The sequence below is a fragment of the Phymastichus coffea genome, unplaced genomic scaffold (assembly GCF_024137745.1).
Source record: "Phymastichus coffea isolate CEN01 unplaced genomic scaffold, Cenicafe_Pcof_1.1 PCOF00165, whole genome shotgun sequence".
Lineage (NCBI taxonomy): Eukaryota > Metazoa > Arthropoda > Insecta > Hymenoptera > Eulophidae > Phymastichus > Phymastichus coffea.
In genome coordinates, this window is record NW_026706976.1 from 14,387 (window position 1) to 27,733 (window position 13,347).

The 13,347-nt window shown below is 41.4% G+C and overlaps 2 protein-coding genes across 3 annotated transcripts in view; one reads left to right on the forward strand and one right to left on the reverse strand.

Annotated features, from left to right (window-relative positions):
* The window catches only part of LOC131673033 (uncharacterized), a 58,556-nt gene that overhangs the window by 485 nt on the left and 44,724 nt on the right, over nucleotides 1-13,347 (forward strand). The window lies entirely within an intron of this gene.
* LOC131673032 (zinc finger CCCH domain-containing protein 13-like) overlaps nucleotides 127-13,347 on the reverse strand; it is a 30,272-nt gene continuing 17,051 nt past the window's right edge. Inside the window, 6 exon segments of the mRNA XM_058950672.1 lie at nucleotides 127-2,875; nucleotides 3,451-3,822; nucleotides 3,824-4,033; nucleotides 4,170-4,795; nucleotides 9,083-9,298; nucleotides 11,162-11,298. Of these exon segments, the coding sequence (XP_058806655.1) occupies nucleotides 1,324-2,875; nucleotides 3,451-3,822; nucleotides 3,824-4,033; nucleotides 4,170-4,795; nucleotides 9,083-9,298; nucleotides 11,162-11,298 (3,113 nt within the window). The 3' untranslated portion in view covers nucleotides 127-1,323.

Here is a 13,347-nt window from a genome sequence, read left to right on the forward strand (position 1 = left end):
GCTGATTTAAAAACAGTTGATATAAATATTTTTTTTATATTGGATCAAAAGAAATGACTTACAAACTCAATTCTTTACTACATTGTATTATATTGACATACTTTACATAAACATCAAAACAGTATCTTAGTATACACTTAAATCTATTCAATGTCTTCAAATAATCATAAGATAGTTACAATTATATAACACTACAATAGCGCAACGCATTGAATCGGAAATTTTATAACAAAAAATGGCTTATTTCCCGCGATGAATTGAAAAAGAATTTTTATTTTGACTTCTGTCTTGAACGTTCTGTCGTATTTACAGAGATTTTCGAAAAATCAAAAGTTTATAATTTCTTTAAACTTAATTATCTTATTTTAAATTAAAATTATTAGTATACATAAATTAATAAAAAAAACGAATTATTTCGAGTATTGCACAAAGTCGCAAATAATTTTCGCATTTACAAAACATATTTATTTACTAATATGCATTTGAATTGCAAATTCATTTTATTAACCACAAATCAAATATATCTTCGTCATGCGAGAATATGAAATATGCGTAAGAATCATTTGATTTCCATGTACATATTTTATATTATCGCAATAGATCATTTTTGATATACGTATTATAAACTTCATAAAGAATAATATAAACATAATTTTTAGTGTTTATTTAAGGATTGAAAATTTTTTTGAGAAAATTCTAAGAAGTAATTGATTCTGCACCATAAAACATTGATACAAACCACTCGATACGCGAGTTATTTCCATTGAGTATATTATCAGATTATAATATCACGAATTGACAGTACATTACTAACATAATCAAATGATTCTTAATTGGTTATAAGCAATCTGTACTGCATAATTTCTATGAAGTCAAAGTAAAAAGTTTGTATTGAAAAGATGAACTTTGATAAAAACTAAATATTCAACATCATATCATTCCATCAACGTACTAATGATACTTCTTCTATTTATCTTATCGTTACTTAATATGTATAAAAATACATGTACTTTTACTCTTAAAGTATGTTATTAAGAGTTAAAAAAAAAAAGAAAAAAGAAAACAATATCATAACGCATTGAATTTTGTTAGATGTAAAATCATACACGCCTTCGAGGTCGTGTGCACAATGGATCATACAATGATTTGTTATTTAAAAATATACTCGAATCGGTCAAGTTCAGCATCTCCAGACTATAAAAGTCTTGATATTAATATTAAATTTACCAATTTCTCATATAAAAAAGTAAACGCTCGTGGAGCATACAGTTACGAAAAAAAAAATTAATCTCATAAGTTTCACAGCTTCGGTATGACAACCCTTCAAAATCCAGAATAATCATTCCAGTGTCCTCTCTGCTGTCTGTACTGATTTCCACCAATCTGAATAGTTTCCGGGGTACGGAAGTAAACTGTTTTGCCCCGATCGGAGCTCCGGGCGATAGATGATGACGGTGCGAATTGCGAGCTTGGTACAAAAGTCGACTGTTGTTGTTTCTGTTGTTCGTGTTGTTGCTGGTTCAATGGTCTAGAGAATTTGTAAGTGTTTTCCGATGGTTGTAGAATGGTATCTCTTCCCAACTCTCGGTGCAAAGGTAGAACAAATCCGCTTGGCAAGCTTGGTTCTTGACTCAGATTTGGAGTCAGAGCCTCGTTCAGTGTAACGTCGTATTCGCTTTCGGGAATGTCTTGAAGATTTCGTTGAGTAACCTCGTTGATCTTTTGCTTGATCTTGAAATTACTGTTTATCGACAGTTGGTCTTGTTGCTCGTCAGATTTATAATGTGAGCCGTAGACATTTCGATTGTCGTTCTGCAGTTGGTGGCGCACAATACCCTGATGTTGTTCATCTTGGTTGTCGTTTTGTTGTGGCATCATGAAATCCGTTGTCCAACTTGCCACAGGCTTCTGCGAAATCGGCACATCTTGTATCTCCGGTCGTCTCTTGAGGATCTCCGATTCGGGTCTGCGCAATTCAGGCCTGGTCGCCGGTGCGTCATAATTCTCATTGATTTGAGCTTGTTTGGGAACATATTCCGGCTGTTGAGTATTGTAACTATTGCTCGTTTTATAGCTGTTATAATTGTGCTTGTTGTCGTAGTTGTAACTATTTTTGTTATGGTAGTTCTCCTTCGACTCATCGTCTTCATTCGAGTACGGTGGAGTCGTGGTGGTCTGCAGTTTGATGTAGTGCTTTATTGGACTCTCGTCTCGTCTTGGAGAAGTGATTGCTTTGGAACCAACTGGTGACAGACCTCTTGGATTAGGATTGCCACCTCTGGATGGCAAGAATGGCCTCTTAACCACGCGAACGGTCGGCCTTGGCGGTGGTACAGGAGTTATCGCAGGTTCTTCTGCGTCATCGTAGTACTCCGATGGATAATCCTCGATGGTTTCTTCTCTTTCGCGCTCGGCCCTTTGCGTTGGTTTCCAATACTTGGCCGGCAGCTCCTTTTCCGTGGTCGTCTCCTGCGGCCTGGGGTACTTCTGCTGCGGTGCCTCCATCTTCTGGAAAATGAACTTCTGCTGTCTCTCTTCCGTTTGTGAATTCAAACTGTGTTTTTCCGGCTCTTCAGTTGATGTAGTCGTAGTTGTGGTCGTGGTAGTCGTCGGCGTGGTAGCAACGGGATTGAATTTTTCAGTAGTTGTGCGCTTGGGTGCAAGTTCGCTGACCTCTTGTAGCTCCTTCGATCTCAATGGTGCTCGAGGGCGCTCGCTTTCCCTGTCGTGGTAGACGGATGGCCTGTCGCGATCGCGATCCTTCAGCCGATCCAGAGATCGGTCGCGACTTCGTTCTCGCTCGTAGAATCGATCCCTCGATCGCTCCGGGTGCTTCCGTGGGCGCACTTCCTCCTCCTCGTCGCGATATCTAAGCCTGTAAATGTTACGTGCAATTTCTTTTAAAAATTGTTGACTATTAATTTTTGGATGATTGCGTAATGAGGTACAGTCATTCAAGCTTCGCTCTTGACTGGTGTTTTGGTCGTTTGATGACATTTTTCATCGGCTACTTTGCATAATTTAGTAGCTGAGTGAAATGAATACCTGATATAAGTATTGAGAACGAGCCTTTCCATTGCACTCAGCCCCTCAATAGTAAGTCTAATTTTATTATTATAAATGGTATCTTGTACAATAAAATAATGTAGCTAAAAAACTACAAAACGACATGTAGTAGTACAATTATTATTGTTGCATGAAATTCGTACAAGCAGCATTCAAGTTCAACATCTTGAACTCGTGTCAACGGGTTTTCACTGACAAAAACAACGTATTCAACAAGTAGATATACGCAAAAAAGTAAAAGTGTACACGAGAAACTTAATGGATTAGGCGGTGACTTTGATGAGTGTTGATGAGTGTTAGGAGAAAGAGAGAGAGAGAGAGAGAGAGGAAGATGCCGCTTGATGGAGATGTTTAAGGAGGATAACCGTGTGTACGTTACCTTACCTGTAGGGACGATCGCGATAACGCTTATCGGGAAAATCGCGCTCTCTCATCGGTCTGCCTCTCATCTGCCAGCGAGGCCTCTGTACCTCTTCCACCTCATCTTCGTAATAGTCATCGTCGTCTAAGATCTCGACGGGTCGTCGACGTGATTGCGTCTCCTCCAGGCTGTCGATCGATGGCCGCCTTCGCGGTTCTTCCAAACTGTCGATTTCCACTGCTGCTGGTCTTCTGCGTGGTTCGTCCAGATCGTCGATGAGTAGTGGCCTGCGGTGAGGCTCCTCGACTTCGTCCCCTGGCGGTCTTCTGCGAGGCTCTTCTGCAGTAGAAAACAATTGAACTCGAGTTAGGCGTCTCAGTTCTCTATCGTCACATAGGAAATAACATACCGGAGGCGAGGCTAAGTGCGCTACTCGTGGTGAATGCGTATTTTTCTTTCTCCGACAGAGGCACGGGACGACGTATTTTCGGTGGAGGTCTCGGTCGCGCGTACACCGAGGACGGTGGTGCGACTGGCTTCACCAAACCCTCGCCGCTGCCATTGCTGATTGGCTCGGCCTCTTTCTCCTCGTATTCATCCCTAAATCTTTACAATCTCAGATTATCCTGTTGCTCGGAAGAGCTTCATTTATCAAACATTTCGCTTCTTTTCATTCGCGTAATTTGACATAAAAGATAATTATTTGATGTACTTCAGTAATATATAACTATGAATAATGTACCTCTTATCCGAATATCGCCTGTCATCTCCATCCCTGACGCGTTCCTCCATATCTCTAGTCCTCGACGAGTCCTGATCCTTCACTCTCGCTCTCGGCGGCTCATCGTCGATTGGATCCCGAGCTCTCGCTGGATCTCTCCTATTACCTCTCGGCGAAAATCTCTCTCTGTCTCTGTCTCGAAAATCACGATGCCTGTAATCGCGATCTCTTTCACGGTCCCTCCTGTACTTCCTGTCGTCGTAGTCATCGTAGTCTCGACGATTATATCCTCTCGGTCGAGTCCTCTCGTAATCATCCTCATAGTAATCCTCGTCGTAATAATCGTAGGCAGGCCTTCTTGGCGGCGGCCTCCTTCTTCGCGGCACGTCACGATCGCGCTCCCTTTCACGTCCGGCTACTGGTTTATCCACGCTCGCCTGCGTCGTGGTCGTCGTAGTTGTGGTTGTTGTCGACGACGTTGTCGTTGTCGCAGCCTTGTACAGAGCATCGTTTCTGTGCCAGTACTTCTTCGAATTCGCGCAGTCGACTTCCGATACGAAGTGGCAGATGAAGGTCTTCTGATCGAAGGCCGTGAAGTTCGCGCAGAGGAAGTCGTAACGCGTGCCGAAAAGGCAGTGATGGTAGACCTGAAAATCAATTGGCCGTCAATCGGGCGCGCGGACGAAGAGGAATCGGCTTGCCAGATGAGAAAGTTGCGGGCTACAAATCGAATACAGTCTGCGAAGATTCGACGGGGCGCTGTAACAACGGACGGAGGCGCGCGCGCGCGCACACTCTGGCGAGCGTTAAAGTGAAAATGCGCCGGGAATGCGACAGTGCAACTTCGCGAAAATGGCACAGGCACCGTAACGCTGAGGATTTGAAAAATCGCTGTACACAGCCGTACGGCCGTACTAAACTCCGCGCGCCTACGTAGGCTTACACCGCGTATCCGGAAGTATGCGCGTTCGAACCGGCGATAAAAATGCACGGCGCGTCTGCTCCGGCGACGACGACGACGACGACGACGACGACGGCGGCTACGGCGGCTACGGCGGCGATACTGCCGCAGCCAGCTCGCAAGAGCCTGTCGCCACTTAATATCCGTCTTGCACAAAAAGCCTTTGGCGCAACGCGTTTGCGTGCGTGCGACGCGCGACGGGACGCTGTGCAGGCGCACATTTTTAGTGTGCGCGGTGCGCGCTGCCCGGCGATCGTTTCGACACGCGCGAGTTTCGCCCGCCGGTGAAACGGTTAGCCATTCTGCACGGGCAATTTGTTGTAGGACGTAACTATCGTGTCGCCGCTCTTTAGAGCCGATGTGTATCTCTGCGGCAAACAGATTCGCGACACGGACCCTATTCAAGCATTCCCGCCGTATTTCAGAGAAATTCCGCTGTAAAGTATGCGCGATGTCTTGTTCGAGAGCTTTTTTCAACGTCGCGTTTTATGGATAGTCGACAGCTACTCGTTCGGCTCGTCACTTTTATTTATCGTGAGAAACTTTGCGAATCGAATGATAATGAATTTCTCGACGGATTTTCATTTGTAAAACGGATTAGTCGTTCGTTCGCATTATTACTGCATATATAAAATCAAAGATCTTGCGTTCGTTTTCCTGTATTCAACTCATAAATTTGAAGCAATTGGCACAATTAAAATTCAGCTTTATTATTCAAGCAGGTTATCGATTTGAAAGTCATAAGAAACGGTTCCACGCGAGTTTATTCAAACTATAAAGTTTGCCGAGGAGAAAGTACTTTTACAATGACTGATGTGTAATAATAACTATAATTATATGTTTTTGCGGCCAGGAGAAGCTTACGACTAAGCCAATTATAATGGAATAAATGTATTAATAAAAAAAAACAGTAGCTAAAAAATCAAAAGTAACTTTTCCAAGGTGCACCGAGCGTAAAAGTATTTGTATAACGCAAAAAAATACTCGCTACGAAGAGAAATATTTACAGGCACGGGCTTTCTTCCGTCAGTGGCAAATGACTTTTGCCGCCGATGCACAAGAAGCGCGATTGCGCAACGCGACGACAATACGAACCATCATTTTTCACTGCAGGACAATCATCGGCGCAAATCTTAATCGCACGTCCCCCAGGTGCGATGCGTAAGCAACGGATAATAACGGCGCGTTTGATCGGCGTGGGTCGGCGACAGCTTTCACAGCCGTGTCTCTACCCAAGAAAGCGCACGGGCGCGACGTAATTGCCGGCGGCGGCTGCATTGTAATATCGCGCGCGTACGTGCAATGATATCGCGGATTGCAGCGGCATCGTATTATCTCGGGAGATTCATCTAGAAGTCGAGAGAGCGGGCGCGTCGCGGCGACATGTTTAATGCGCGCGCGCGAGCTGCAGCTCCACGGGCGAGAGTGTCGGCGTGATTCGTGCGCCACACAGCCTTTCAGATTTGTCATACCTTCGTGGAGATCTCAGAGATTATTGTTCTCTCTCGCACTCCCGTGCTTGTCTGTCGCGCTTGATTGTTGTTCGATTTGTATCAATTTGTCAGACTCCTCGAGCGCTCTTAGCATGTCGCGGGGTGACGCGTCGCCGCGCGGCGTGCCTTAAAGCAGCGATTAAAGATGCTCGGCGCGTCGTCAAAAAGATTTTTTAGCGTCAACACCGCGGTGATAATTATCAGTCAGGATGATTTATGACCTTTACGCAATTAATTCATTAGATATCGGGAAAGCGTATTGCCTCGCGTTGGTACAAAACTGGACGTATTGTCCACTGCGACAATCAAGACTAAGAGTTACTCAATATCGACGCATAGATTGAATATTGCACGAATTAAGTGAATGTTTCCTGTCAATCAGTGCTTTCAAACAATTTTACACAAAAACGTTCATATAATTACAGTTTGCTTTCGGAATTTTTCATGTAATATCGATCTTTGCCAGCTAGCCGTTATTGTTATTATCCAAAGATAACGATATACCAGACGCGAACATTGGTATTTATAATTTGTATTCTGAGATTAAAGTTACGTAAGGTCTCCCGATATTTTTAGATAGTCAATCTCCGGCGATGTATTCGATAACCAACTATGTAATATCAAATCAGTCGTATATCAAAGATAACGAATTATAAGGAATTTAATTTACAGTTTCTAATATTTGCATGACAATGGTCAATAGGATCGCTTCACTGCTCATTTGACGAAGAGATGAATAGGACAGGTTTCGCTTAAATAAGACTTTTTCCGGAAGCCGTTTTCAACGAAACAAAATCGCTTTCACGATTCTTTTTTACTTGATGGATCACCCAACAAATACGATATTTTGACGTGCTCTAAATAGTTTCAAAATTTCGACACTTCGAAATTCATATTTTCGTTGTCTTACATGTACAGAAGAACATTTTTAAACGTGTATTCTCTTTTAGCGTGTCTTATTTAATTAGTAGCTTTCTTTCAACTTTTCATTAGGATAATTGATTTAATTTGATTACGTACGTAGATAAAAAAATTATGAAACCGAATATTACGGAAATAATTTAAACATTAAAAGACCATGGCATGGTTTCACTTGCGTTCTGTTAAGCGATGTACTGATACGAACTGCGTTATGTATAGTATCTATTTTTTTATGACACTTTTTCTTCAATAATGAAAACAAGACAAATACAACAATATGAAATTTTAGACTGTAATTTTTTGGCGTCCAATTGATTCTTATGTCCATTATCCAGTTGACTTCACTCGATCGTTTTTCTTTGGAGAGTCTCCAATTTCTGTCTTGGCGCCGATGACACGCGAAAAGGCGATCGCTGAAAGGGAAACTGTCCCGACTTTCGACGGTAAAAGTGAGCTGAATCGATTTGCTATTTAGGTGTTAACAATCTCGCCTCCAATACATTTTATACATCAGTGAATATTTGAACAATTTCCAGACTCTACTCTTTTTCTACAAAACCGCATTTTTTAATCTTACTTTCTTTTACGGACAATTCATCTCATTAAGATTTTGAATAAATTTTGTATCCATTTTAACGAAATAAAATGAGTGACGTATATTTTACAAGCATTGTAGATTCGATCAATTTCTAATCAATAAACAAGTCAGCAATTTATTAGCTGATGTAACATAGAATTTCTTTTTTTCTTAATAAAATCATGTAACTAGATATTTAGACATTTGCAATAACTGAGAAGATAAACATTTCACAATCTGCACTTCCGTAATATATGCAACTTTTCGGTTCAACGTCCGATCATTGCTTTTTACTCGGTGGATTGTAAATTAATTTACCACGAGCTACGACGCTTCATTAGGCGTGGCCAAATAAGGACGGACTTGCTCTTAATTAAAAGGAAATACAGTGCACTTGTCGGCATGAATGCCAATTCTTTTTGTTACACATGATCGAGCTCATGCAATCCCAGTGTATCATTGTAGCTACGATATACCATTTAACTCACTTATAGAGCTCGAAGAAACATAAGTTGCTTTAGATTATACAAATATTCATTTTATGCAGTTCAGACGAAAAAGATCTTTTGTACCTTTCAGACATTGATTTTCGATTCTTCAATTATTCAACCAGAAAATGAAGCTATCAAGGAGTTATTTTAATTAGCAGCATATACGTGATGGCTCAGATGTGGGTTCTATATCGCATGTGCTAGTAAAGTCGTGCCGCTCGGATAAAAGAACGGAAGTTGAATTATTTTTGGTGTCCCATTTTTAGATGTTTTTACGTTCACTAGTGTGGTCAAATTTATTACGGAGATATTTCAAAAGTAACCTGGACCATTGCTTATAAATATAAAGAAAATGTCGACACGAATAATTTCGTCAATGCCTTCGATGTTTGTGCAACTCATTTCTTCATACAAGTGTCACAGTCAACTTCGCCAATTGAATAGTAAACGAACGTTTTAAACGTAGTTGAAATTCAAAGTTTCTCATTTACCTGACACTTGTGCGGTACGCTCGCGTAAAATCCATCATGAAGACCGTCGCATTTGAAATCGATATCTTCTGGCATACTGGCGTAGAATGGATAATCACTCAAATTGTATCCATTCAGCTCTCTCGGCAAATTGGGATCCCATATGTAATCGATCTGAGGGATCCCCGTGAGCGTGTGTCCCGTCGTTCCATTTGTGTCGGCTGCTGTTGTCGTAGCCTGCAAAACGCGATTGAAATATCATTGCCCATCCGTAAGCGTCAAGCACTAGCATTTAAAGTAAATTTCTTTATTCAAAGTTTCGTATAGAGCTTGTTATAAGCTAATCATCTGTACTGAATTTTTGTCGTTGTTATCCTCGTTCAAAACTGAAAAAAAGCCCATAAACAAGTTGGTATTTAATGTTTGCGGAATTGAGTGGTAGAGCAAGCATAGTAAGTAAAGAAATATCAACAAGAAAATTGAACTATCTCGTGTCCATAATAGGCTAGGTATTCCCATAAAATAATCACATAACTAGAGTACATGAAAAGCTCGTAAACGTTACGTATTGGCTTCTTGCACATTTACGTTTCTTCGCCACGCCATGCAAACGACTTTACGCAACTCGTAGACCTGTATGGCATGCTAAAAAAATCTATCTATTGTGTGCAATCACTCAACTGATATATCAACTATTGTTGAGCGATACGTATTATACGTTCGACGATTGACAATGGAAAGCTTAATAGACTAAGAAATTTTCCTCTTATCAATGGCTCACAACGCTCAATTCGGAATTATCTATATATCGCGAGAAAAGAACGACGGCAAGAGAATAATGTCGTTCTCAAGTGTCTTACAAAGTTAATAACACTTGGGTAATTACATGACGTGAGGTATATATAAAAGTCGCGGTCAGTTTGTTATACAGAAAAATAATTCGTTCAGACAACCTTCGAGAAATTGCCCGATTTTACGGTATTCTCCCCTTCTAAAACGATAGAAAAAAAGCTCGTTGAGCAAGTCAGTTTACATAGTGTTTAGATCCGAAATAATCGTCGACAAAACTTGACGCACTATATCCATCTACGGCCACAGTGAAACGTTTTCCTTTTTGTTGTCGCGAGCGTCTCGCGAAGTTATTTTGCGACAGTGTGAGAACATAGATAAGAAGCCCCATTCAATAATGACTGTTCAAACCCAATTTTATATACATTAATTCATGTCGTTAGTAAATTTAATAAGACATCATCCCAAACTAATTACTCGACCTACGCCCCCAATGCTAATCTAATGTCTAATAAAAACATTGTGATTACGTAATAAAAAAAATGCAAATTTGCAATAATGAACAAACAATACGGCAAGGGCAACTCATTTAGTGAATGAAAGTAATAGGGGACCGTAAAATGTCGTCACGACGGACTTCATAATTACGTACAGTAAAAGTTCATGTTCCCACGACAGAATCAATCGACTATGCGAAGTTCCATTAACCGTTGAGCATATATTTATTCTACTCAAACCGTTGGAGAAATTACAGGCAGATATTGCAACGCACCTCAGTTGTGTATCTATGTCTCCGCGCGAGTTCAACGCATCGGCTGTATTATAATTATCACGCGAAGAAGGAAGGAAGAATTGCTCACCCGCGGCAATAGTTGCTGACGTAATCGATAGTTACGCGATTACCGTTAAGAGAAAAAAGAAAAAGAACGACCATTACTGTCGGCAAACCAAGCGTACAATTATCGTCTCGTCGCCGGATAAACGTCATTATTAGCAGATGCGCGCGTGCTAATGACTCGGCGCCGTGTAGGTAGAGTAGGTGGGTTTACTGATTGGCGTTGCGCTGCTGCATATTCAGCAGCTGTGGGAAATTCTCGCGTGGAGCCACCCACTCGCTCACTCTCGGCTCGCTCGAGCTGAGAATGTCAAGGTTTGTTTATAGTCTCATCCGTCTGCAGTCTGCGCGACGTGCTTGCACGCCGGCGTCGTGCAATTATATCAGTTCACTGTCTCTCGAAGTGATTGTGCGTGTGTTGTTTCCGCGACTGCATATCGTTAAGCGACGCGACAAGCGAACGCTCGTGGACGCACCTCGACTTCGTCGTCAGAGCTTTCAGCTGCTGCCGGTTCCTCTGTTGTTGTCGTCGATGTCGTTGATGACGTTGCTATTTTGAACTTTGGTCTTGCGGCCTTGATGGCATCCGAGACGGCCACTGCCAGTAGGAGACCTACAATTAGAAATGTCTTTTTTCAGTGTACATCCATCTTCGGGAGTGATTGCTAAACGAGCTCTGTTGTTGATCGACTACCATTGGTCTTATGCTAATCGCTCTGAATGTTAAATAGCAATAAGAACATAATGATTTACAACTTGTGGCTAAAATAGATTATGCATTTCGCAAACATATTCTATTTTACTCGTACACCTCGTGAGCAAGGCTTCCTCGCTAATTACATAGAATAATAACCGTTTTTAGTTAAGCAAAGTAGACATTCCATTACAGCAACAACGCCGGTAAATTAACCATCCATGCGCGGTCGTTAAAGATTAAAATAGCAAAATTGTACGATTGTGGCTTTAATCCACGAGTTGCGAAAAAGCACCGAGTGCTTGCAAGATGAGAAGAAGAGTCGGTACGTGTTACAAAATCAGAGCAATGAGAGAAGTGTCTTGGCAAGAAAACTTGATATGATGCAATTCTTTTCCCTCTGTTTTGTCATAAAGTCTTATAGAATGCATTCGACTTGGGCAATTACGGGAAACCCAAACAAGGCTAGCTTTCCGTGAACCGTATCCTATAGTTAATATGTCTAGTGTCGGTTTGCCGCTTTATGAAAATCGAGGATGAAGTGCGTTTTTCACATTCCACTGATACATTTTAGTCATACCCAGAATTGAATCAATTCCCATTTGTCAGTGCCGTTGAACGACGTTTTTATAACAAAGTTAATTTTATTCAAATATTAATGAGAATTACAGAAGTAAAAGCCCGACGGCCAAAACGATGTTTAAATGTTGAATGAATTGTAACGATTGTCAGATGATCACAAAACCACGCGATAAAAAAATTGTTTTATAAATTATTTTGTCTTACGCGTGTATTACTTACTTCGCGCGTACTTTAAGAAAAAGTACAATATTCAAGAAAGTAAATTTTCTCTTGAAGGAGGTTCCCGCAAACATTTTAAGTACTCCTGAAGAATCCTGTATATATATATATATATATATATATATATATATATATATATATATATATATATATATATATATAGCGATCTCGTGTGACGACTGCAACGAGTTCGCGAGAACAAGCAGGCGAATGAAGCAATAAAAGGTGACGATTCACACGTACTGTAGACGAAATCTCGCATATAAAATCGGTCGATCAATCTTCACGAGACAAGAGAGGGAGTGCAGCAGCTGCAGTAACACAACTCAATAGAGAGACAGTCTTGTAAGTTCGTTGGTGTCAACAGAGTTGTCGTGCGGCACAGATTCACCTGCTATACACCGCCGTTGCCACACCGAGAGCTTAGCGAGCTGCTACCGATAAAATCTGGCAAGCCGTTGCAGTCACAGAGGTCGCGCGTAACAGCCAAAAACGCCGCTATTACAAAATCGATGGCGGAAAGGCGCGCGCGTGACTTTCGGCGCCGCACGTGGGTGGCTTACCGTACTCGTACGTACGACGGCCTCGTTCGAGCCGGCCTGTGCGCGAAAAAAGGGCGCGCGCAGGCGAAAGGTGCGCTTTTAATGATAATACGACCAGCGCTTTGGCAGCTCGTATCGACGCCCCGTACAAAGTATGCACACGTGTACGTGTTCCAGACTTGTAATGACATAGCAAGAAGACGAAGAAAAAAATACATGGGTACAATAAACGCACGATCGTATTTCATGTCCTGTCTCATATATGCGCTGCGGCGTTTTTTTCATTTTCTTTCCTTTCTGCGAGATAGGTTTTTGGAACAATAGCCGGTGTCGACATTGGACTAGAGAGAAAACAATCCAACGCTTTGAAATTTCGTCAAGCGGTATTGTTTCAAATGTTAATTAAGGTTTTGGGCTAATTTTCGAGGCTATTTATTACGACGTTGCTGTATCGATCGAAGGCTGCTATTTAAACTTTGGCTATTTATCCGAAATCTGGTCTTATAATAGTACAGGTAAAGATTGTGTGGAGAAAAAAGTAATCGTGCGTGCGTCTTCCGAGGTGAAACAATGTAATAAACAGGATGATACACCAGCGGTTGAATTTCAAGAAAAAAAATTATAA